Genomic DNA, 25,530 nt, shown 5'->3' with positions numbered 1-25,530 from the left:
AAATAAATTTTCATTGTAAGAAAATGGATGTAGCTTCTACTTCGTAGTCACAAAGGTTCTCCTTATGATTAAATATTATTTTGGTGTGTAAGGCAATCCTAAATGTTTTCAAGGGGAAAAAAACATTTAATTACATATATCATTAGGATGGCATTTTGTAATAGCTATGTGACTGAATTCATTAACAGAGCTCTTAATAGATCAGACAAGATAAATTGTTATTGTGTTACTCATGAAAACTTCTCCTTAAATAAGCAGTGAAAAGTGATTAATATTTTGTTGCCAATCAAAATGTCTTAAAAATATTATAAAGAAAAAGGCATATAAATAACAAGGTTTTTTTTAAAAAAGAAAAGGAGTACTTGTGGCACCTTAGAGACTAACCAATTTATTTGAGCATAAGCTTTCGTGAGCTACAGCTCACTTGCTGTACCTCACGAAAGCTTATGCTCAAATAAATTGGTTAGTCTCTAAGGTGCCACAAGTACTCCTTTTCTTTTTGTGAATACAGACTAACACGGCTGTTACTCTGAAACCTGTCATTATGCAAGGTTTTTTTAATCTTCTAGTTTTAGTGTCTGTGTAAATTCAGGATTAATCCACTCTTTTGTTGTCCATCTTTGTCAATTCCTATTTTAAGTTAGATCATATTTCTGTCTTCTCACAGTACAGTTATCAGGAGACTGAACAGAGCAGTAAAATACAGCTAAATCACTTAGTCATAGAGTATTCCTAGTTCTGTACTACAGCTTGCAGGAAGGATTCTGATTACCACTCATGGTCGGGTTTATATTTTGATCTGGTTCCCTGAATAACCATTAGCGTTTAGAGGAGGGAGAGTCTAATTGAAGTATAATATGTGGGTTTTTCTGAGTGCATGAAGATCCAGTAGGTTTGTGTGTGATTGCAACTGTGCCAGAAGCAGGGAGGATTTCCCTGAAGTTAAAAAGGTACAACTAATCTCTTGCTGCACTTCCAGTTAGCCAAATTTCTAACCTTATTGTGAAAAGCAGAAATGCAATTGAGTTTCTGCTTGAGGCATACTAAAAGAAAAAACTGAAGTAATTAAATTAACTGACTTCAAGTATATTAAGAAGCATACTGTCTTTCCTTTCTTGCCCCAATGCCTTTAAATAGAACACTGAATAATGTGAATTTCAGTACTCACAAGAGACACTGCAAAGCATCACAGTCAACCTTTAAATTATCTAATGTAGCCCACATCCAACTGGAGCAATGGTACACAAATCTCTGAAAGAGTTGACACCCACATTGCAAACCTGAATGGCAAAAATTGCTAGCCTTTCCAATCCCATGTGCTCAATCACCCAAGAAATGCCTATGCATACATACCAAGATGCAACATCATCATCTCAAATGCAACTTCATGTTGCATGGGATGCAATGTTGTAAGATTGTGACAAAACAGAATGACCTTGGGAAGTGGTGTCAATGCCAGTATACCATGTTTTTGGTCCACGGCACTCATGGGCAAAGGAAGCGTTGCTGGAATTACCTGCAGAGACTCGTGCCTCATTTTCAGAAATGAGCAGCACTGACTCACTGCTGCTTCACATATTCACATCCCAGTTCCATACCTGAAGAGTGGGCTGAGAAAGACAATTGTATGGACATAAGATTCCCCCACTCAGAGGATGCTGATTTAATGATGTTTAGGGAGGGCGTGAGACATGCAGTCAGTTTCCGCAGATATTCCCTACACTTAGACCATAGTTACTGAAAAGTATCTAGTGGTAAATGATGACTTTCTAGTGGCAACCACTGTATTCATCCCTCAAATCTCCTCCTTCTGGGCAATACTTGAAACACACAGCCTCTCCCCACTTACTAGATGATGTATGTGAACCCACAGAGTCCTTTAGATTATTCTGATAAAGGGCTGGAGGTGCAAGATCATAATTCCAAAACCTACTGTGTGACACCACTAATAACAAGAAGGAATAATACAGATGCCAGTGGAGTGTCAGTAGTAGTAAAAGTCTTTGGAGATTAGTTAAAGGAAAAGATGTCAAGGTGTTTAATAGCTGTAAAAGCTGTTTACTGTAGTAACGTGTTAGATGACAAGATGAAAAAGATAGCAAACTGTAATGTGAAACATTAAAATGGAAAAACAGATATTGCTTCTCCTCCATGTAAGTCTTTGCAAGTGCCATTTTGATAAACTTTCCAGTGATGTCCCCTTAGCAAGAGGCCTAGCCAGCACGAATAACTGAGAGCAGAGACAGGTTTAAAATGTGAAGGATTGACTGAGATCATTTCAGGTCCAAAGTGAATACTAGTCAAAGGAGTGATGAGATTGTGCATAAATTATCCCATTTATGCGTTAGGACATATTTCCTCTTAACATTCAAAGACAAGTCTTGTTTATAATCAACTCACCAATACCAGGCACAGTTGTAAATCATGTAAACCAGGAGTCCACGTGTCCTAATGCTAAATTTATGTGATTTAAAAAGGAATTAAAGTGTTCTTGGTTTTGAAAGTTTTCTCTTAAAAATTCTAATTAATATAACAAAAGTTAGATTTTATCTGAAACCTCAAACCAAGCACCTTCTAATTTAAGGCTGTGTGGGAATTTAAATTCCTGGACTTTGGTTTTCGTTCCAGGTCACAAAGAGGGCCTCCAGTGTGGATGTGGACAGTATCTCCTAAGAACACCTGATCTCATGGATTTCCCCAATTTTTGGTTGAAATCTTGTTAGAACCTACTCTTGAGTGTGAAGATTCAAAGCAGTTAAACCTGAACCCTAGCCCTAGTTTAACCTTGAGCTTGACCACCAAGTCCTGTCTTAAACTTAATCCAGAGCTGGGTACTAAAACAGTTTTCTCAGACCATATCTAGTGAAAATTATAGCCAAAAAATTCTGTTCCTGGACTCCTGATTAACATGACGCTGACTGACTTATGATTAGCTAAACTAAACATTTTGGTGAGATATGCCACCTTCACCAACTACAAATAACGAGTCTAGTCTGTGATTAGAAAGAGGCTAATTCCAGAAGATTATTTGTACCAAATAGTAAACACACAGTTATTTATTAACAAAACCACACAATGCATTTTGTTATGTCATTTTCCTGCTATAATTTTGAAAGCCACAATTCTACACTTAGTATCTTGGCAAGATTCCATGCAATAATGACCCAAAAGTGGTTATTCACATCATACCATTGAAGGATATTTATAAGAAATCAGGTCAGGTATACTGGCTTCTGGCTAGCTTTGCTACCCTGCCTGTCTTCATTAAAGTTCCTCTACATTCCTATGTTAATATTATAGCAATATGTTGCCTGTTTCAAGTTGCATTTCAGTGTCATGTTCCAGATGGCAACACGAATTACACTTGAAAAGGGTAGCACTTGCTTTGATGGAAAGAACAGAATGTTTAGAAAGGTGAACATAGCCAGTTTGTGCTTGCAATAAAATAGTCTTTAGGCATACAGGTTCCCCGCATCCAGGATGCGCACACACACACACGAACAACATTTTCATACAGTGGCAAAGAAAAATGCAATACAAAGGTGCAGCGTTCACTTATATCTTGCACTTTGTAGTTTTCACTTTTTAATGCAGACAATAAAACAATGGCTTCTCTACATTTCAGCAATCCAGATTCCACAACAATTTAGTGGGATATAATACTGTATATACCAGCTCTTAACCTAAATTAATAAATATTAGGATTAACAAGAGCTGAACAAAAATATAAATCAACTAATATTGTTCTGTAATTAAAATCTGATGTACTGCATATTTTAATGCTAAGAGAAAAGAAATAGGCACCATATTTTCTGTACACTATTTCCCACCCTCTCTAAAATGAAATGTTATTAATGAAATGAATAAGCTTTTATCATTATTCAAGTATTGTCTTTAATATAGTCCATAACTCACCAAGTTAATGTAAAAAAGCACAAAGAAAGAAAGCAGCTAGCCCACATATTCATAATTAGGCATCAACATAGGGTAGTAGGATGAGTTAATAGATACACTTCCTGGATGTGCATTGCCATGCCCTATAGAATGAGCTGAAACTTCAAACTTCCCAACAACCAACCAGCAGCTCATGAAAAGTTTAGCCCTGATCATCCCAAAATATAAGTGGAGAGTAGGAGAAAAGGGGGTTAAAATGTATATTATTTGACTGGATGTATAGGAGAGATTTCAGTCAACTACAGACTTGTGGTTTCTCGTGATGGATAAATATGTTCCTTCTCACTGGGAATAAGATGGCTGGGAGATTCATGGCTTATGTAGCCAGTCTGCCCATGATTTTTAGGATTGGCACCCATTGGCCCTCGGTCTCGTTGGACTGTCATGAACCATGAGGGATGAAATGTTGGTGGTAGGTGTACTACGTTACATGTACTACGTTGCACTACGTTATCCATGCTCCAGCTGTTTATTTTGTCTGAGTCAGTTTCCTTTTCCTCCCTAGTCGTAGTCCATACTGAACAAAATATCCATCTTCCAATATTCCATTGTAATAAAACAGATCACTTAAAGGTATCATCTTTTAAATGAACAGTCATACGCAATCCACTAGAAAGCAAATTAAAATCAAAATTCAAAACTTACGTTGATATCTTCCAAATCTAAGAAGTTCAGTATGACTCCATTGCGTTTCCAAATAATTGGGGGCCTAAGGGTTCCATGGATGGCACAGGTCAATACAGCGCTCAGTCCGACTGTTACTGTGGTAATGCTAACCTTCTGTTCCTCCGGAAGAGTGAGTTGAACCACCTCTGGAAAAAGGGAGGGGAAAAAGGGAGACATTATCAATACCAAAACGAAGCCATTATTTTCCCACTGATTCTTTGGGAAGATTTCAAGCTTTGACAAAGATATACACAGTAAAAAGGACCAGCCTAAGCAACAAAGCAAAACAGGATACATTGCAATGAAATCTTCTGTTATAACTAGCTCATGGTCTTTGGATGTCAGACAGCTTCCTTGCGAATTAAAGAAGAGCACTGATCTCAGATGTGCTCATTTCCTCCATGAAGAAGCAGAATTAAAATTACATATACTGAATCAACAAAATATTGTAACTGCATTTTTGAGTAAATCTATTTGTTTTGAATTTTTAAAGTAAAATATGGAAGCTACCAGTGTTTAAAAAAAATCAACATTTGCCAAATATTACGTGGCATGTGAGGTACCACTTTTTTCCTCTATTAAGAAATTGCAACATCTTTCCTATATTTTAAATTTAAAATTTTAATTGATTTGCACCTACATCTAAAATACATGTCTAGTTCAGGCTCTAGGCACCTTTAATATTTCTTTAAAACCAAAGAAGGTCATACTGTTTTCCTGGCCAATGGTTATAAAGATGTACGGCTGTATGTATAGGTAAGACCTTTGATGTCAGAATTACTGCCAATGCAGATAGCAAGCAGCAGGGCAATCAAGCTGCAATGTCATCAAAACTGCAACCTTCACAATTTTATCTTTCCTATGATGGTTTTTTTTCACCCCCTTGTCCCTCTTCACAAGTCTCCAACAAGAAAAATCCGTGAAGCTATGTCGCATTGAAATGCTCAAAACTGGGCTTTCAAGTTAATAACCCATTAAGATAAATGTGGAAAGTTCAACACCACTTTTGGTGCTATATTGCCTCAGTCTCTGGCTGCAGAATGAACAAGACAGCAGTGCATTGATTTAGAGAGCCCCTACATCTACGGAATCCAGACATCTTCTGTGCCTGTGGATTTCTATTGCTTAATAGTTGCTGTATAATGCTAACTGAAAGGCAGCGGCCATGAGGGAAACGGCAAAACAAGATTTTTATTTTAAGCACAAACACTGACATTATGGAAATAAAAACTTGTGAAGAAACAGCAGGAGTCTCATCACGATTAAGTAACGAGAGTTATCAGACCTGGAATTTGATTCAGATAATAGCACTTCCCCCTTAAACCTGTCACTTCTCTGGAGACAATTTCAGGAATATGGAAACATTAAGTACTTTTCTTCATTTTGATAGCGATGGGGATGCTTTAAGTGACACTGTTTAAATGGGTACACCAGACATATGACATGGGCCTATCACTGGGCAGCTGAGTGGCCATGAAAAACCAGTAACAATATTACAGCCACAGTGACTGTGCTTCCAGACAATCTGGAATTTGCAAGGAAGACAATAGCAGGAAAACACCACTTCATCCTTTGTGTATGTTAGGGCTGATTAGCTTTTGTCAGAAACTCTGATTAGGGACAGAATCACTGGAACATTTGATTGCGTACCCTCTGCTGGCTGAATGTCTTTTTCCTTTATTCATAGCCACAGAAATTAACTAGCTGGTGTGAGATAAAGATCAAAGGAATTGAGACTGCCTCCGCCACACATTTTAGGAAAAACTTACTCTGACCAATGCCCAAGTTGGAATATGAAATGCTGGCGTGGGCCAATTTATTTCCCCTCAACCCTTAATTTTAATTGGCAACATAAACATCTATCCCTCTTTCCCTTTCCCCATTCCAATTAGCTAAATGGACCCCTGTGCAGAGGGCCAGCACAAGTCATCTAATAGAATTAAATTAAACTTAAGTGATACATATGCCCTCTTCTGGCCCTCTGAAGAGGGATGAATTTCATATAATCTGAACATTCATTTGTCCCATACTGATTAATGTTCTAAAAAACTGCTTGGGGGCAGGAACGTGTAATCGGTTTTCTTACTTAGAAAGCTTATGCTCAAATAAATTTGTTAGTCTCTAAGGTGCCACAAGTACTCCTTTTCTTTTTGCGAATACAGACTAACACGGCTGCTACTCTGAAACCTGTACTTATTTATTGTTTGCTTACTATGTATCAGTACAAAGCCTAGCACAATGAGGCCCTGATCTTGGTTGAGGTCTCTAGGCACTACCATAATGCAAATAACAATAATAATTCGGCCGAATATAATTTTTATAGCTACTCTTTCTTGCCCACAATTTGTGCTCTTTCTAAAGTAGCCCGAGGAATATGAAGTGGAAGAAGGTCTGATCTCTTGCATACTGCACATGGAATGTTATATTGATTTTTTTACAGTCCTGAATCAGCCTAAGACCTCCAGCAGTGGACACAATTTGCAGCACACTAGGCAGTAATTACCTTCTGACTTAGTTGGGGGGAATATGGACAAGAAGGATGCAGTGGTCATCTTTTCTGAGCTGCCTGTCTACTTTGATGCTGATGATTGTTTCATGCCACATGCCAGCCACCTGAAAGGCCTTTGCACACAAATGTTCACAATCATTTGATAGATTGACAAACAGTGGGAGCATATGAAGTAAATCCTTTTAGTCTTCCCAATGCTACCAGAGGGAGAAAACCCACTAAACCAGAAAAGTCACCAAGTTAATTACTCAAAAGGAGCCAATGCAAATGAAAAAGTCAAAAGAAATTAAAAGACGTGGAAAATATTGTTTATGTTCATGCATAGGTTGCAACGATAGATGCTGTTTTCCTTTTAATTTAGCACATTGCATATGGTACAAGTCAAGGTAAAGGAGAACATTGTATCTTTAATACAAGCAGTGCAAAAGATATTCCTTATAAAGATTTTCATCAGAAGGGGAAATCACAGCCAGTAGGAGAAATCACAACCATGTTCCTGCCCTCAAGCAGTTTACAATCTACATAGACAGGAGAAACAAAGAGTAAGAGGGGAAACAGAGGCACAGGCAGGTGAAGTGACTTGCCCAATGTCACACAGTAGAGCTGTGGCAGAGCTGGGAATAGACCTCCTGAGTCCCAGTTCAGACGAGTTCCCTACCCACTGGATTACAATGCTTCTAAAATCCTTTTGTCCTTGTTCATGGAAAACTCCAATTGGTGTATTCATCTTAGGACTGTGCAATACGTAGCCACAGTTACTAATTATAACACCATATTCTATCACAGGAGCGGGCAAACTTTTTGGCCTGAGGGCCACATCGGGTTTCTGAAATTGTATGGAAAGCCGGTTAGGGGAGGATGTGCCTCCCCAAACAGCCAGGCATGGCCCAGCCGCCACCCCCTATCCGACCCCCCCCTGCTTCTCGCCCCTGACAGCCCCCCTGGACTCCTGCCTTATCCAACCCCCCCTGTCCCCTCAGCCCCCCCCCGGGACTCCTGTCCCATCCACCCCCCGCTCCCTGTCCCCTGACTGCCCCCGGACCCCCTGCCCCAACTGCCCCCTGCTGCCCCATCCAATCCCTCTTCTCATTCCTGACTGCCCTCCTGGGACCCCTGCCCCAGTCAACCACCCCTTCTCCCTGTCCCCTGACTGCCCCCTGGAGCCCATGCCCCCCTGCTGCCCATCCAACCCTCCCTCTCCTTTCTGACTGCCCCCCCCGGAGCCCCTGCCCCCATTCAACCCCTCTGTTCCCTGCCCTCTGACCGCCCTGCCCCCTGTCCACATCCCCGCCCTCTGACCACCGCCCCAAACTCCCCTGCCCTCTATCCAACCCCCTCTGCTCCCTGCCCCTCTCACCGCGCTGCCTGGAGCACCGGTGGCTGGCGGCACTACAGCCGTGCTGCCCAGAGCACCAGGACAGGCGGCCGTGCCACCCAGCTGGAGCCAGCCACGCCGCTGCACAGCACAGAGCACCGGGTCAGGCCGCAGCTCTGCAGCTGCGTGGCCATTCAGAGCATTGCGTGGGCCGTGCAGTGAGCTGAGGCTGTGTGGGAGAGGGAACAGCAGGGGAGGGGCTGAGGGCTAGCCTCCCGGTCCAGGAGCTCAGGGGCCAGGCAGGAAGGTCCCGCGCGCCGTAGTTTGCCCACCTCTGATCTATCATCATTTCCTTACTTTCTGACCTGTGTATGCACGCTGGTTACATGTTTTAGTAGTGTAGCTGTTTTTGAATAAAGTACAGAGTTCCTTTTTATGCATTCTGAATGTACTTGACAGGATAACAGTTAATTAATATAATATGTAGCATGCAGTCCGGCTAATCAGGACCATCTTCCTTTAAAGATAAATGAAATAGAGGATCATTCACTAGAGAATTGGGTTTTATTTCTTGTTAAATTTTTTCCTTAATCTCATGCACTGGTTCTCACACTGCATTAAATTCTATGAAACACTCCTAAAACCTATCAACACCCTCTTCAGCAGGATTTTGTTTGAGTGATTTACCGCAATAAAAATTAGATGTCTTTGCAAATTGTAGCCAAACAGGCTTTAGTTTTGCATGTTAGAAGTGCACTAGTGGAAAACAGATCTACTTCTAGTAAAGGAGAAAACTTAATAGTTGCCAGACTTTAGTGAAATAATATCCATGAGGTCACTTTGAGATTACAATGCATAATAAGTACAGATCAATTGAAAAACAAAAACACCATCAATTTTTGTTTTCTCACCGAGTATGTTTGAGAGCACGCGGTGAGTAGCACATTAAGTTCTAAATACTTTTACATTAAAACAATTATAATTATTTATCATGCCTTTAATCATTGCTTTACCAAAGATTTTTATCATTATCCAAGATATGCTTATAAAATCAGGTTTATTCAGATGCAACTCTATGTTAAATGGACATAATCAACTTAAAAACCACACTTCTGTGTTAATGTATTTGTTTTTAGCTATTGTGCTTACAAGCAACAAAAGGAGTCAAGAGAAATTGCCGTTTGTTTGTTCATTTTGTATATTTGACAATATTTTGAGTATACTCAGTTTTACTGTATCCTTTGTTTAGGCCCTGATCCAGCAAAGCACTGAAGCTGACAATTAACTTTAAGAAAGAGGGTTGTCCCAGTGAGTATTCATGTCCACAGGACTACGCATATGCCCAAAGTTAAACATGTGCTTAACTTAGCTTTGTCGGAACAGGGCAATAGTGAGTTTCCCATGTTATTTGTGGGTCTTTCACACAACTGCTGCAGAGAAGAAAGACTTAAAAAGATAGGAACATATGTCAGTACCGGATTTACCATGGCGCCGGGCTCACGGTCCAAAGGGGGCCCAGCCTGCTCTGCTCCGCCCCCCGCTCTCTCCTGTAGGCAGTGATGAGCTGCCAAAATCTTAACAACTGGTTCCCTCCTCACCCCACAAGGGGGTCGTTGCCCACCCCTGCCCCCTGGGACTCCCACCCCATCCAATCCTCCGCGTTCCTTGATGCCTCCCCAGGCCACCGTATTGGGTCCCACCCCACCCCTGAACCAGAGGGACCTGCCGGGGGGTGAAGTGGGGAGTCCCGGAGGTGCTTACCTGGGGCAGCTCCCAGGAAGCATCTGGCAGGTCCCTCTGGCTTCTCTGGTGGGGGAGCGTAGCTAGTGGGGAAGCAGCCACTCCCCTCACTGTTCACATCAAAAGTGGCATCTTAGGTGCCGACTCTGTGGGTGCTCCAGGGCTGGGACACCCACGAGGAAAATTTGCTCCCCACCATCAGCTCCCCACCCTGCGCCCGGCCCCAGCTCACCTCCGCTCCGCATCCGCCCCTGAACGCACTGCCCCGCTTTGCTTCTCTGCAACCCCCCTCCCTTCCCCCCCCGGCTTCCCGTGAATCAGCTGTTTGGCGGGAAGCCTGGGAGGGCTGAGAAGCAGGCGGCGTCTTCACACTCAGGCCAAGGGTGGCGGAGGTGAGCTGGGGCAGGGAGCGGTTCCCCTGTGCCCCCCCCCCAGGTTACCTGCTGCGGTGCGGGCGGCCCTCATTGTGCACCCCCGCCCCAGCTCACCTCCGCCTCGCTGGGCCTGAGTGCAAAGCCGCCGCCTGCTTCTCAGCCCGCCCCGGCTTCCCGTGTGAACAGCTGATTCACGGGAAGCCTGGGGCAGGGCGGAGAAGCAGAGCGGGGCGACACGTTCAGGGGAGGAGGCGGAGTGGAGGTGAGCTGGGGCCGGGGGTGGGTTGGGGTGGGGAGCTGCCGGTGGGTGCTTTGCACCCACCAAATTTTCCCCTTGGTTGCTCCAGCCCTGGAGCACCCATGGAATCGGCGACTTTTGGCCAGTTAAATTTAGAAGCCCTTTTAGAACCGGTTGTCCCTCGTGGAACAACTGGTTCTAAAAGGGCTTCTAAATTTAACAACCGGTTCTAGCGAACCAGTGGGAACTGGCTCCAGCTCACCACTGCCTGTAGGGGCAGAAGCTTGATGCTGCCAGCAACCAGGCTCCTCCCCGGCCTCTTCCCCCAGCGTGCTATGTTCCCTCCCCTCCCCCTATCCCTGCCGCCGATCAGCTGTTTGCCGGCAGGAGGGAGGGGGAAGAGCAGATCCTCAGAGTGCTTGCAGCTCCAGGGAGGAGGCAGAGAAGAGGCAGGGACAGGGCCTTTGGGAAGGGGCTGGAATCAGGGCTTACCCCCTCCAGCGCCCTGCCATGAGCACCCCCACAACCTCAGCCCACACCCCCAGCCCTCTGCCCACCCTGACCCCTGCACCCACCTCACACCCCCCCAGCCCTCTGCTCTGACCCATGCACCCCCTCACACCTCCCCAGCTCTGACTCCTGCACCCCCACACATAACCAGCCCCCCCCACACCCCATGGCCCTGACTCCTGCACTCCCCATCCCCACCCCCATCCTGAGCACCAAACGGGAGCTCCTGAACCCCCCCCCACATTCCCACCTGCACCCATCACACCAAACATGAGCTGCCCCAGGTAAGCGCTCCACACCTCAACATTCTGCCCCAACCCTGAGCCCCTTCCTGCACCCTTCCTGCCAGACCCTGCACCCCAATAGTTTTTTTACAATATTTGGAAAGATGATTAAGTGGTCACACTTGTGGGGAGGGATAGCTCAGTGGTTTGAGCATTGGCCTGCTAAACCCAGGGTTGTGAGTTCAATCCTTGAGGGGGCCATTTAGGGATCTGGGCAAAAACTCGGGATTCGTCCTACTTTGAGCAGGGGGTTGGACTAGATGACCTCCTGAGGTCCCTTCCAACCCTGATATTCTATGGTCCATTGAGACCCTCTGTGATTTTCAAGTGGTCTGTGGAAAAATAAGTTAGACTACAAGAACAATCAAGGTACCTCACTTTATTTTCATTTACTTGCTATTACTTATAGGAGGAGGATGAAGAAAAAAAGAATGAAAAACAGGGTTGGCGGGGAGATAAGAGAGAATGTTCTTTTTCTTGGCTGGGTCCCAAGGAGGGGCCCCAAAAATGAAGCTGAGCCAGGGGGCCCTCCTAACTCTACATCTACCACTGGTTGTCACGTCATCTGGGCTGGGGATACTGTGTCAGCTGATCCCCACAGTTTCCAACCTACCTTGGCAGTACAGCAGACAAGGCCCTGCCCACTACCTCCTATCCACTTAAGGCTTAGCCCTCTCACTTTTAAAAATGATTGCTTCCCACCCCCCCACCCCCACACCCTCCACCTGGCTTTTCTGGCAGCCCTGTTGCCAGGCATCCAATTTTACACTGGAAACTCCAGCAGAAAACAGGACCTGAGTGTCCGGTTAGTAGTGCTGACTGGAAACTAAAAGTCCAGTTATAGGAGTAACCACATTAGCCTCCGCTCCTCCCACTCCCAACACCCACCCGAGAGGGCTGGAAGAGAACCTGTCCTGCTGCTGTGGGAGGAGGGGCAGCTCAGTGCAGAGAGAGACGAAGATAATGGGCTAGAACCAGGGAGGTACCCGCTGTATGTGGGCAGGGGCGGGAAGGGGGGGGGATTCTGTTTACTCCCTCCCCAGCCCTGGTGCGCTTGCAGTTTACCCCTGGCCCCTCCCTTGCTCCAGGGACCAACCCTAGCTCCCGCCCCACTTTGCTTTTGCTCTCAGCCCCCTTTACAATCATTCCCCAGCAGGGCCCACAAATATGTTTGGCACCGGGCCCACAAAAAGTTAATCCGGCCCTGATTGTAATACCACAAAAAGTAGATGAAGGGTCTGTTTGCCCTCTAAAATTGGTTTCTGATCTCTCTTAAAGGCATCCGATGAAGTGAGCTGTTGCTCACAAAAGCTTATGCTCAAATAAATTTGTTAGTCTCTAAGGTGCCATAAGTCCTCCTGTTCTTTTTGCGGATACTGACTAACATGGCCACTACTCTGAAACCTGTCTTAAATCACTGGCCTTGGTTAATACAGTGCCAGTAAATCAGTGCAGATTAATTTTGACTTGCCTTTTCTTTTAATTGGGTAACTTGTATTCAGAGCAAAAGTAGGATGGTTGCCTATAATCATTCTGAGCTGTGTTAAACATGCTGATTTCTATTTGCATAGTTTTGAGTGAAACTCCTGTGCATTCTAGGGAATCTGGGCACTTTCAACACGTAACCAGTGAGTTTCACCACTCTTCTTTGCAGAGATATAACAATCTCTCTAAAAGGCTGTAAGAAATAAGGAGAATTGGCACAAAAAGGAGGAGGTAAAAGGATTTAATAGTTGAGGAGAAGGGTTTATGTCTACTTAAGTCACAGACATTAAAAAAACAACAACAACAAAACTCAGCAACAATTGCACAGTTGTAAAAAGAACAGATTGAAAATTCAGCCTATATACAAGATAGGATGTTGTGATAGGATGACCTGCCAGTTGACACCCAAACTTGCTTCACTGAGTAATGCAAGTCTAGGATCCATTGCGGGCAATACAATGCAGCAGAGATAGGCCCTCATTACTTTAGACTTACCTTTAGTATTTAACTAATGAAACCTGAGCTATTGGATTGGATTTGGATCGATGTGGGTTTGGAAATGCACTGGGTGCCTTAACAGATCAATACATTAAAAAGGAAGATTTTTTTTTTCTTTACCAGAATAAGCCGAAGTATACAGTGTGGGTCCATTTCTAAAATATTTTAGTTAGTGGTCAGTGATATTCTAGATGTTTAGTATTGCTAGAGAAAAATCCACAACTGCTTTAATGATTGATATATCAGAACAAACATTTTTTAAAAATTCCATGAGTGCTTTTTTTAAAAAAATATACTGACTCAGTGGCTTTCAGGTTCCTGTTTCCTTCCCAGTTGTTTGTGAATATGGTCCAGACTTTTAAATCTGGTTCCAAGCTGCCAAAAACTGCTTGTTTGCTGGAGTAGGTTCATTTTTCAGAAATGGTAAGGAGTGGCTTCTAGAAGTCAACTGTACAGTACTGCCAACTCCAAGCATTGAAAAACCATGAGTCTGGTCTGCCAAAATCACAAGACTGGTTTAAATATCATGAGATTTTATATAAACAATACATATTAAAGAGGTTTTATTTGCCTTCTGGTTTTTGAGCCTTTTTTGGGGGGAAGAGGGGGGGAAGAGGGGGCAGTTGGATCAGATTTTCAAGCTTTTCTCTACAGTAATGGAAATACCATGAGGCTTGTGATAAAATTGTTAGTACTGGCAACACGAGGAGAAGGGCAAAACAAATCCCCGAATTACTATAAAATATGCCTTGGGAGGACCCATTGTAGCTCAGCACTATGCTAAGTTATTTATTGTTATTAATATCAAGATACCTTTTCACATGTTTTCCCTATTCCTTCTCCTCTTTCCTATTTTATTTCTTAGATTGTTAAACAGGAGTTGTATTGACTTACACAGCAAGCTATGCATGCTAATGTGAGCAGGTATTACTTCTTGTGCTGTTTTATCATGGAAATCTTTCCTCTCCTCCCATCTGCAGCCCGCCAAAGGCAATCATAATTTCACAATGAAGACATGTATAATTGAGGTCATTATAGGGAGCAACCTGGAATGAGCATCTACAGAGCAAAACTCATTGGTTTAGCATGGTTTAGACATAATTTACATAGTAAATGTGGGTTGTCAGCCCTCCTTTTCTCATGTGACACTCTATACAGAAGTTGATTCTATTTTTTAAAAATACTTTGTATCTTTAATTAGATCTTTTCAGTTTAAACCCTATAAATAAATTGTTACTACCTTTCATCATTGTTACATTTGTTCACAGATACCTTTTTCAGTGCTTGGAAAAATGAAACGGTCCACTTTATTGCTTAAGCTCTGCTTAAAGGACAAAATAATTTTTATCCTATAAGTGTTCTTAATTAAGATCGGACGGATGAAAACTTAATTCTCACCTTAACGTAGGGATGGATGAACTGTTTTCCATGAGATAAGAATCAAATATAAACCTTCACCCAAAACCTCAGAATGAGCTTGAACAAACCCATGTGTTTTGGGGTGGAGATGGAACAATGGGTTGTGCAGCCCACAGGTGTAGGGCATTGTTACTCCTGTCCTGGGGGAGTTTAACATGTACTACATGGGACAAAAATTTATGCCTCTATGTACTTCACCAGTACCTGCAATTTGTTTTAGAAGATGAATACTTCACTAATAAAGTCTGTTCACTACCCTAGGGCCTGATACGGCACCACGGAATGCCATGAACATTTTGCCATTGATTTCAGTGGGAGCAGGATCTGGTCTTCTCTGTCTGAACAAGGCTCAGTTTAATAGCTATTGTCAGAAGGGAATACTAACCCAAGAAAACAAGAACATTAACTGGGGGAGGGCAGGAGATGCTGAAAATTATGGTAAGCCTTTTATCATGATTTTTCATTTTCACATGACCTCAGTGGAATTAGTCTCTGTTTCAACAGAGGCTTACCCAAGGAAAAAATGGCCCTTAGTTACATCTGGGCTGAATTTGGCTCATGGACTTTAGAATGGCAGTGGGATGTCTGACTAGGAAGAGCTGTCTGATGGTAATTGTAAACATAAGGCTGAAGAAGAGGAAAAGGACAGGCAGAAAAAGGATGAATCTACTGGCTAGAGAGACATTGGATGAGATGCTGAGGGAAGATGTGGTTATCTAATTAGACAATGTAGAGGAAGAGGAGACGATAACCAAGGACAGATTCCTGTGTATATATGCATGATGTGTTCTAGAGATAATAACTATAACTGACATAAAATCTATGGTATTAGGAAGATGTATTTGATTTTGTTCCCAGCCCCAGTGGACAGACCATGTAACAGTGTTGAGAAAAACTTTCACACATGATCTGTTTTTTGTTAAAAATTATTTGCATGTGTCATAAATATAAAGGGAAGGGTAAACACCTTCAAAATCCGCCCTGGCCAGAGGAAAAACCCTTTCACCTGTAAAGTGTTAAGAAGCTAGGATAACCTTGCTGGCACCTGACCAATGAGGAGACAAGATACTTTCAAAGCTGGAGGGGGGGAGAAACAAAGGTTCTCTCTGTCTGTGTGTTGCTTTTGCCGGGAACAGAAAAGGAATGGAGTCTTAAAACTTAGTAAGTAATCTAGCTAGATATACGTTAGTTTCTGTTTTGTTTAAATGGCTGAGAAAATAAGTTGTGCTGAATGGAATGTATATTCCTGTTTTTGTGTCTTTTTGTAACTTAAGGTTTTGCTTAGAGGGATTCTCTATGCTTTGAATCTGATTACCCTGTAAGGTATTTACCATCCTGATTTTACAGAGGTGATTCTTTTACTTTTTCTTCAATTAAAATTCTTCTTTTAAGAACCTGATTGCTTTTTCATTGTTCTTAAGATCCAAGGGTTTGGGTCTGTGTTCACCTATGCAAATTGATGAGGATTTTTATCAAGCCTTCCCCAGGAAAGGGGGTGTAGGGTTTGGAGAGGATTTTGTGGGTAAAGATGTTTCCAAGTGGGCTCTTTCCCTGTTATATATTTGTTAGGCACTTGGTGGTGGCAGCAATAAAGTCCAAGGGCAAAAAGTAAAATAGTTTGTACCTTGGGGAAGTTTTAACCTAAGCTGGTAAAAATAAGCTTATGGGGTTTTCATGCAGGTCCCCACATCTGTACCTAGAGTTCAGAGTGGGGAAGGAACCTTGACAGCATGGCTTCATAAAGCTGTGGAATAGACACTTTAACAATATATATTACAAGGAACATGGCCTTGCTGTCACAGGTTCTGCAGGTTGTTGAGGGTCAACAAACCAATCTTATTTAGAAGTGTTTTATCACCTCCTCAGCTGTAGACATGTCCAGAGTCAATGGAGTATCATCCATCAAACAAAAACAAACAAAACATTTCCTGAATAACAGTCTGGAAACATAGAAAAACCAGCCTTGCTACTGAACATCACCAGGGGTCTGTTTTGCTTTCTCTTCCCCCCTCCATCAATATCAGGTAAAGGATGAGCTGAAACCAGGATTTGCCAGAAAGCTGCCTTATGGAAAATCAAAAGAGTACTGAGCATCCATAATCCCTGTTCTGAGTGGAGGCAGGGGGAAGGGACCTCAGTAAGCCACTATATACTCAAAAGTAGGTGTCACTAACTGAGAGGATATTTGGCTAGGATATCTACACTAAATCAGTGGATCTCTGAGGCAGCCTCTACCAGTGGGGCTCTTATGTTTTCCCCTAGAGGAATCCTTGAGGGGGACAGCAGTTCGAACACTACAACCCTCCCCCAACAAAATTCCCCTCTTTGGTTTAGCTGCCCCATCTGGCATTAGGGGTTCTTGTTTCCACCCTTCTGTGGCAGCCAGGGAGAATCACGTCCCTTAGTAGCGATCAACCACTGTCTATTTTATTGCAACAATACATTTTCAGAGTTTGATTTCTATTGAAAGAAAATGCAGCAATGCAGTATTGAGATAAGGCTTGTAAGCTGAATTAATATATATAACAAAATGATTTCTATAGCCAAGTGAAAATAAACACACCTCAGCTTTATTTTGTAACTTCAATAATTCAAATTATTAATGTAATTTATAAATCCTCAGTATCTTGGGTATGCTACCTCAAGGAGTATTTTATTGTAAATCCTCCATTAAATTAGTAATGCTGTTTTCAGAGTCATAAAAAGGCATAACCATATTTCTAGAGGTATGAAAGAATTTAGTACCTTAAACCTTTTCTGTCATTACTCATGAAGTCCACGAGCTATGACTCTCTAAGATAGCTTTCTAATCTTGTACTGAAAATATAAAATGATGTGGAATTCAAAATATGAATGGGGACATAATCATCATTTTACTGAAGTGATTCTATGTACTGTTATTCTTAGAGAAGACAACTCCCTCTCTCACGCCAATCAAGTTTGGACAATTCTTCACAGTCCAGATGATAATGTATTTTAGATTAAACAAAATATGACAATGGGGGAATTTTAAAAAAAGAAACTAAACATTAAAACCCCATTTAACTGTTCTTCAGTAACTGACATAATATATGAACCCCACTTGCCCATCCATCGTGATGTGTATTAAAGTCAATTATATGGACAACAAAAATAATCAGAGTTATAGAAGTTAGTACAATCAAAGAGTTTTGAAAGGATAAAATCCTCATGCTTAAGAGTTTAAATCAAATTCTACCTATGAGGGATTCAGATGAGCTTTCATTGGGCAGATTATCCCATATCTGCCTACTGTGGGGTTTTTACACCTTCCTCTGAAACAGCTGGTGCTGCCCATTGTCAGAGGCAGGATACTGGACAAGCTGGACCACAGTCTGAGACAATATGACAAGTCCTATATTTCCATGTTCCTGATTTTTATGCTTACTGGGTAGATTAACAATATTCCAGCTAGTGAACATGTACATCTAGAAGAGCAGTGAAAGAGGAAAATGAAGACGAATCACAACAAAGGTGATGAGAGGTCCCTCGACACATATTCCCATTAGCTTCAATGGATGTTAGAGTCAGAGATTTTCAGGCCAGAAGGGACCATTCATTTAAAAGGACATTGAGGCACCTAACTCCCATGGGAGTTAGGCATCTAAATCTTTCTTTGAGGATCTGGGTTTGAATGACTACTTAGATATTTATATGCTTTCTTAATCATATACAAATTCCTTTAAAACCATATTTTACCATTTAAATTTGGACTGACACTGTATAACTCTCCAGTTATTCACATAGTATGTACATTTGTTGATATCAATTATATTAAAGTTTAACCAAGCAAACACTCTGTACACACATTTTTTGAAAGCTAGGTTCCCTTTTCTGTTAAAGGAGTCAGCATAACATATTTTCTATTGTAAAATCCTATCCTTCCATCCATGTTACTAATCAGAGGGAAAATATTAAGTGTACGGAGGAAGAGATCATTCATTCACTCTTGAAAGTACATGAATAAATATAAGTTGTTCACTGCTTACTTATCTAATCTCCTAAGGGTGATAAGTGAGGGATTTGTTATGTAAATAGGTGTAAGTAGACTATTTTAGAGAATGGTTTACATAAATATATTTGTTTTTATATTAAATTCCTATTTACCACAGATTCAAAGGGTGATGTTGATATGATTAATTTTTGGTGAAACATTCCCATGTTGTGTCAACAGTGCCATGCATAGACTATAATGGCCTTACATTTTTCTAGTCAATTTATTAATTTCAAAGGTAAAATTGCTAATGGACTAATGGCTTCTCCTAATTACTCCTAACAGTCATCATGCCATTAAGACACTTGACTCGCAATTTTTGCCCATTCTAGTCAAAAAAAAAAAAAAAAAAGGAGGCAGAGACATACTGTAATTTCCAGCTCTGTCCTGCTCATAGAATAACATGGAGAAAGTAATTTTAAAGCCAGGAGATTTATTTCTATGTTTTGACATTGATGAACGAGTGTTTAGTTGCTCTCCTCCAATTAATGTCAAGGACAGTTGCACTCGTAAATCTTTGAATATTGTTTTGGTAACATAGAGGGTTAAAGTTAATGCTTCCTCTGAGTTCTTAATTCACCATGTTCTACCGGAATAAGGTTGTAGGAGTCTGTTATCTGTATATGATATTATCTACAGCTGTGTAAACTGCACAATCTCAAATAAGTCCCTTCAAGAACCAACAACAGGCCGTATTACTTTAAGCTTGTGGCTGCAATCAGAGCAAATACTATTAGACACGTGAATGTATCTGTGTTATCGCCTGATACTGGGAGTCTAAATGTAAGTCACTGATTTTGGTATAATCCATGTATTTCAGATACTATGCTGCACAATAGGAAAGTGTACTAAAAAGAAGTATGAAAACCTAACTATTGTACAGTTGCTAATTTTAAACCTTAGAATTTTCACTGTAATATTTTTGCTTTGAATTGTCTATTTTCATGGTTCTTACAATGACATCAGCCCTGTCTCTGAGTCTAGGACAGTAAACTGAACATGCCCAGAAAGTCAGCTGCAAAAGTAGCTTATTAGCTCTCCCCTAAACAGTTTTCCAACCCTTTCTTGCCTTTCCAGTTAAAAGCTGGTAGTGTAAAATAAAATTAGTTGTTTCAATGGTCTCTGTGCTTCTGTAACTCTAGAATAGCTTAGTTCAAATATATACACTTGAAATGTCCACTGCCTTTAAAGCTTCTACTAGTCTTTCAGATAGGCCCTATCTTTAAAATGGGAATGGAATTCAATTAGCATGGGCAGTCTTTCAAACTAAAGGAACTTTTTAAGGGCAATCACTGTATATATTTGAACTATGTTGTCTTTGAGTTATAGAAGCACCGAAAACACCTGAAAGTACTAAACTTTTTTTAAAAACTCCTATAAGTTACAGTGGCTGAACACATTTATACCTGATTTGAGGAGAAAAAAAAATAGCTTCTAGTGTAGGACTTGGCATACCAAGTTCTCCATGGAGTGAATTTTTATGGCTGCTCTGTAAACCCCTAGGGTTTATCGTGGAAACATTGACAGACCATTAACTATAGCAGCACTTGTGGGAATTGCTATAATATGTAAGTAAATTACTTTGAAAATAGAGACAAGTCAGGCCATAGGGCATTGGGGGTTCAGCAAGCATTCAGAAATAGTTTAAAACTACTCAGATTTCACAAATAGCTCTATCAAAATGCTTCGATCCAAAACCCTCCATTCCAATTTATGTTGTGACTTCCTAAAGGTTGCATCATACTGGCATCATGCAAGTAGAATAACGCATGTATGCAGAATAAAGACGACTAATAAATGATCCATGATGTTTCTAAGATTGCTGGAAAAATTCCAGGCATTTAAGTTTATATTTACACACTACTTTCAGCATCTCTCAGCATACAGTGTTAGTAAATAACCAATCTGGGATATCATATCTTTTGAGTTTGTAAATGAGCATTGCTAATATTATTCCCGGAACTTTCACTGCTGTTTCCAGGGTTGATTGTGAATTTATCCTTGATGCTTATGCTGGGTTTTGCATCCTTTCTGACTGTAACCATGCTTAGGCTACTTAATAAATACGGCGCTTCAGCTCTCTCCATGCCCACACTGACCAAAGGCAAAGCTTGAGCCTTTTCATCATTCTCCTATATGCTTGAACTTCTACTCAAGCTGTTACCCACATTGGATTCTGCCCTCACTGAAGACAGTATCTAGTTTCTCTCTAAGGCACTCAGTGATTGCCCCCACTAACAGTTTCCAAAGCCCCAGTCTAGGTGATTAAAATAAAAACAGATTTTATTGGTAAATTACAGTTATGTACAGAAAAAACAGAAAATAAAAGATAACTGAACATAAACACACATAGCTAGATACTTACAAAATGCACCCCTGGGCAGGCATAGAGCTTGCATTACAATATATAGAAATATTACCTACAGCATTGCAAAACAAAACCTCTCATTTTAAAGGCTCTCAGGGTCTCAGCCTGCCACATGTCTCTAGGAAGCAGCTACTCTCCATGTCCCATGTGCAGTTCATTTTATGGTCTTCCTCTTGGCTGACAAGTGTTTAATCTAAATTAACATATGGTGTGACGTTATATCTGTGGATCCGGACCAGAATGATACAAATGGTTTGAATTCAGTTTGGATGACTACATAACTGCCACTGTCATCAAAACAAAAATCATTTGATGTTATCTGAACAAAATGGGTATAGACCTGCATACATTTGCATTAAATTTACATAAATCTGCATACCATGTCCTGGGCTCATGCTTTAGAGAAGGGAAGAGAAAGACACACACACAGATGGTAGTGGAAGGACTGGAGTGGCAAAATTGAAGGGTCTGAGGTGGAATGGGGCAAGATGGGAGAAGAGATTAGATGTTTTGTGGGTGACCAGAAATAAATTCACTAGAGGGCTGCTATATCCTCTCCACCTCTGTCTAGCTTTTGCTCTTTCCATCCCATCGTCTGCCTCTCTGTCTCATGCCATTTCCAATCCCGTCCCACCTCTCTCACTCTTTTTCTCCCTCCACCACTTCACTTTATATCCTTCCAGCATTTCACTCTCTCTCTCTCTCTCCAACCAACCCCCCCAGCATTCATCTCTCTAATTATCTGTTACTTTCACTGAGCACCAAGTTCTCCACCCACCTCCACCTCCCAGACATGTAGTTTGGGGCAGCAGAACTTCACATCGCCTCCCAGACACTAGTGGGAGCAGCAGCTGATTTAAAGCATAACTGATATTCGTTCCTGTGACTATGGTCCCAGCTCCTGGAATACTGTGATCAGGAATCTCAGCTTTCAGTTAAAGAAAAAGTGTCAAGCCAACATTGTTGCAAAGAAAAACTTGAAAATGTGATGTCTGTCTGAGTCTGTAGAGAGCCTGAAAACAATACCTAAGAGAGATGTGAATTGCTCCATAAATATCAGTGAGGTATTAATGCCCAGACTCCACTCGGGGGGGGGGGGGGGGCTTCAAACACCACTTCAGCCAAAGACTGTGTGTGGCAAGAGAAGAGTGTGGGGGAAGGGGGGTGTCTGGCCTATGCACACATCCAGCTGATACACTTGGTTGTTGGGGTAAGTACCAGGGGCTCCCCTCCTTGCTGCCACTTCACCTCTCCGGGGGGGAAGGGGGACCCTGTAGTCAGGATTTGGAGGAAAATATGGCCACTGCCCTTTCTCTCTGTAGGGAGAAGGGTCTCCTGCCATTGCTACTTCAAATGGCAGATGGGCGTGGGCTTCTCAGTTTTGGATGTCCACTTTTGCTAATGTATTTTCCTGTTTCCAAACATACATGAGTACTTCGGTAATATTTTCCTTAAGCATGCATTATAAATATTGCTTTCATAGATGTTATAGGCTTTTGTTTAAATAATGACTCCAACTAAACAGGCCAAAGGCAAATCTGGGAGCTACCTAGCCAGTTAGACTCCAAGTTACTGCCAAGCAACAACACAGTTTTATTCAGATGACACGTATCTTGCATATTTTAAGAACATATTGGCTCATAATATCATAACTTATGCATCAGCTATTTCACATATGACCATACCATGTTCTAAACACAACCTGTATCTTAATAGAAACTCAGAAGAATGCAAAAATGTACAGACAAAATAAGCGTAATATTAGAAAGAAATATATTACTAAACAAAAAAACCAAAAAATACTGGAGTCAACTGAAACAAAAGAAAAAAGAATAGTAATCCCCCCAAGAGCCATTTGATTTATTTAATCAGCACATCTATTGTTTTGACCAGGTTTTCTTGCAGTTAAATCCTTTAAAATGAGAACCCCTACAGTTAAAAACCTTTTAACAGTACCACATAAACTGAACAGATAATTAATCAGCGCTCATCTCTGATTCTTGGCAGGCACCGAGAGCTTTTTACAAAATTTTGAATCAGCATTTCAAAGACACATGGCTTGGAGTTTCAGTGGGTTTAGTCTCCACAGGGAGTTCTAGTACTGACAAGCAAATCCTTGGAAGGGACCACTAGGTAAATGGTAAGTACAGGTTTTATGTGGCCAGTGAGGCAGTTTATCCCACTGGAGCGGAAATCTCTACAGAGAATATTTCAAAGATCAGGGGAAGGAGGTTAGATGAAAAGAAATCACATTGTAGTTTTTGTATGACACATGATTGTTGTGAGTATACCTTCAAAATGGCGGTGTTGTCAACACCCATGATTTATTCATAAATGTCATATGGTTTGTTTTTTTCTTTAAAGCCCTAGCTCCTGGAGTCATGATTACATGAGAATTTCAGCTTTCATTTTAAAGAAGTTTTCCAGCCCCCATGGCTGCAGAAAAAGGCTGACAAGCATGAATCCTAAAGGCTGAAAAAACAGAAGGAAAATAAAAAGACCCAAAACATTATTTTAAAAAAAAAATCTTATGATTTTTAAGGCAATCTCACTATTTTTGAATACTTGGCATTTAGAAATACAGAAATGGCTCTAAAGATTACACTGCTATAAAGTTTTAGTTGAAGCTATACTTACACTGATTGAAAATAAATATTATGGACCAAATTGTGCCCTCGGATATCCATGTGCATTTTGTAAGCTCATGGGATTTGCTTGTGGATATCTAAGGGGAAAACATGGTATTTTTTAAAGAAGAATTGTAGTGGAGAAGAGAAAATAAATGATACCTAAAGTCATCTCAAATTTAATTCATATAATAGCTTTTGGACAATGTGGTTTTATCAGTTGCAATATCCACTGGAAAAAGATTGATTTAAATTGGATCTATGATTGTGATTCCAACAGCTTTCCTCTGATAACTCTGATTTTCACCATCTTAAACAAAAACACCTCCTTTCCATCTCAATTTTTCATGTGTTGCTTCTAGCCAGAGAATAATTTATAGAGTAGGTTCTCAATTCTAGTTATGAATTTTGCCAAAATCTGGCAGCATTTATAAACTTCTTGTAAGGTCTGGTGGAATTTAGAAGCTCTGCCAACATAAAGCTGCACTAGCAGAGTTTCAAAACTATGTCAAATGACCCATCTGAATTCAAAGAGTTTGTAATTTTCATTAGCTGAAGAGGAAACCTATAAACTCTGCTGGTACAGCTGGTGGAGTTTGTATATTCCATCAGTAGAACCAATCAGGTTCAAGAAGATTACAAAATGCTGCTAGTGAAATATTGGATCCAAATCTATTTCATTGAATATTAGAAATTGTCTTTATACCACAAATGTACCTAGAACAAAATATAATGTATTAGAGAAAATGGGTGGTAATAATTTGCAGCAAGTTTTTGCATGCTGGTGTTTTAAAAAACTCTCTTAAAATATAAGGGAATTCCCAGACGAAAATATTGCAGTTAAGGTTGTAATAGTGAGTAGACAAGAATGTACTAAAATCACTAATTATGAAAAACCAGATATTTTAAAGCCTGGAAATTTGTATGTTTGTTTTTAATTCTGGACCTGTATTAATGTTGATCCTTGACCTATCTACCTACATCTGTATTACCCCAATCACTATATAGCCACAACCTTCATAATACATCTAGGTTTACAATATGGACCACAAAACCTCTTTGCCTTGAATACAGTAAAGACAAAGAATCAGAGCCACTGATGTTACCACAATATGGAAGTCATATGCTTTTGACTAAATTTCATACTGAAAATACCAAAAACAATCATGTAAATTTATAATACACCCATTATATGTGGGGTATCCACTAGTACATTGAGTTTCCTACACTGCAACTCCTCATTGATAGTAAAAAAACCAACCAAACAAACCTGTTAATCTGATTCCTTATCTCTCTTTATACTATCTACTTCATGGGTTATCAGTAGGGTTGCCAACTTTCTAATTGCACAAAACTGAACACCCCTGCCCCACCCCTTCCCCGAGGCCCCACCCCCGCTCGCTCCATCCCCCACCCTCTGTCGCTCACTCTCCCCTACCCTCACTCACTTTCACGAGGCTGGGGCAGGGGTTGGGGTGTGGGATGGGGGTTGAGGACTCTGGCTGAGGGTGCGGGCTCTGGAGTGAGGCTG

The 25,530-nt window shown here is 41.2% G+C and overlaps 1 protein-coding gene across 7 annotated transcripts in view; it reads right to left on the bottom strand.

Annotated features, from left to right (window-relative positions):
- The window catches only part of FSTL4 (follistatin like 4), a 776,177-nt gene that overhangs the window by 76,491 nt on the left and 674,156 nt on the right, over nucleotides 1-25,530 (bottom strand). For all 7 annotated transcript variants that reach the window (XM_073355595.1, XM_073355592.1, XM_073355594.1 and 4 more), the window contains one exon: nucleotides 4,600-4,766. In XM_073355595.1, coding sequence (XP_073211696.1) covers nucleotides 4,600-4,766 — 167 coding nt within the window. The remainder of the gene's footprint in view (nucleotides 1-4,599; nucleotides 4,767-25,530) is intronic.

Source organism: Lepidochelys kempii, chromosome 8, assembly GCF_965140265.1.
Source record: "Lepidochelys kempii isolate rLepKem1 chromosome 8, rLepKem1.hap2, whole genome shotgun sequence".
NCBI classification, from domain to species: Eukaryota; Metazoa; Chordata; order Testudines; family Cheloniidae; genus Lepidochelys; species Lepidochelys kempii.
The sequence above is the reverse complement of the archived record's forward strand: the minus strand, read 5'-3'. Positions and strand labels throughout refer to the sequence as shown.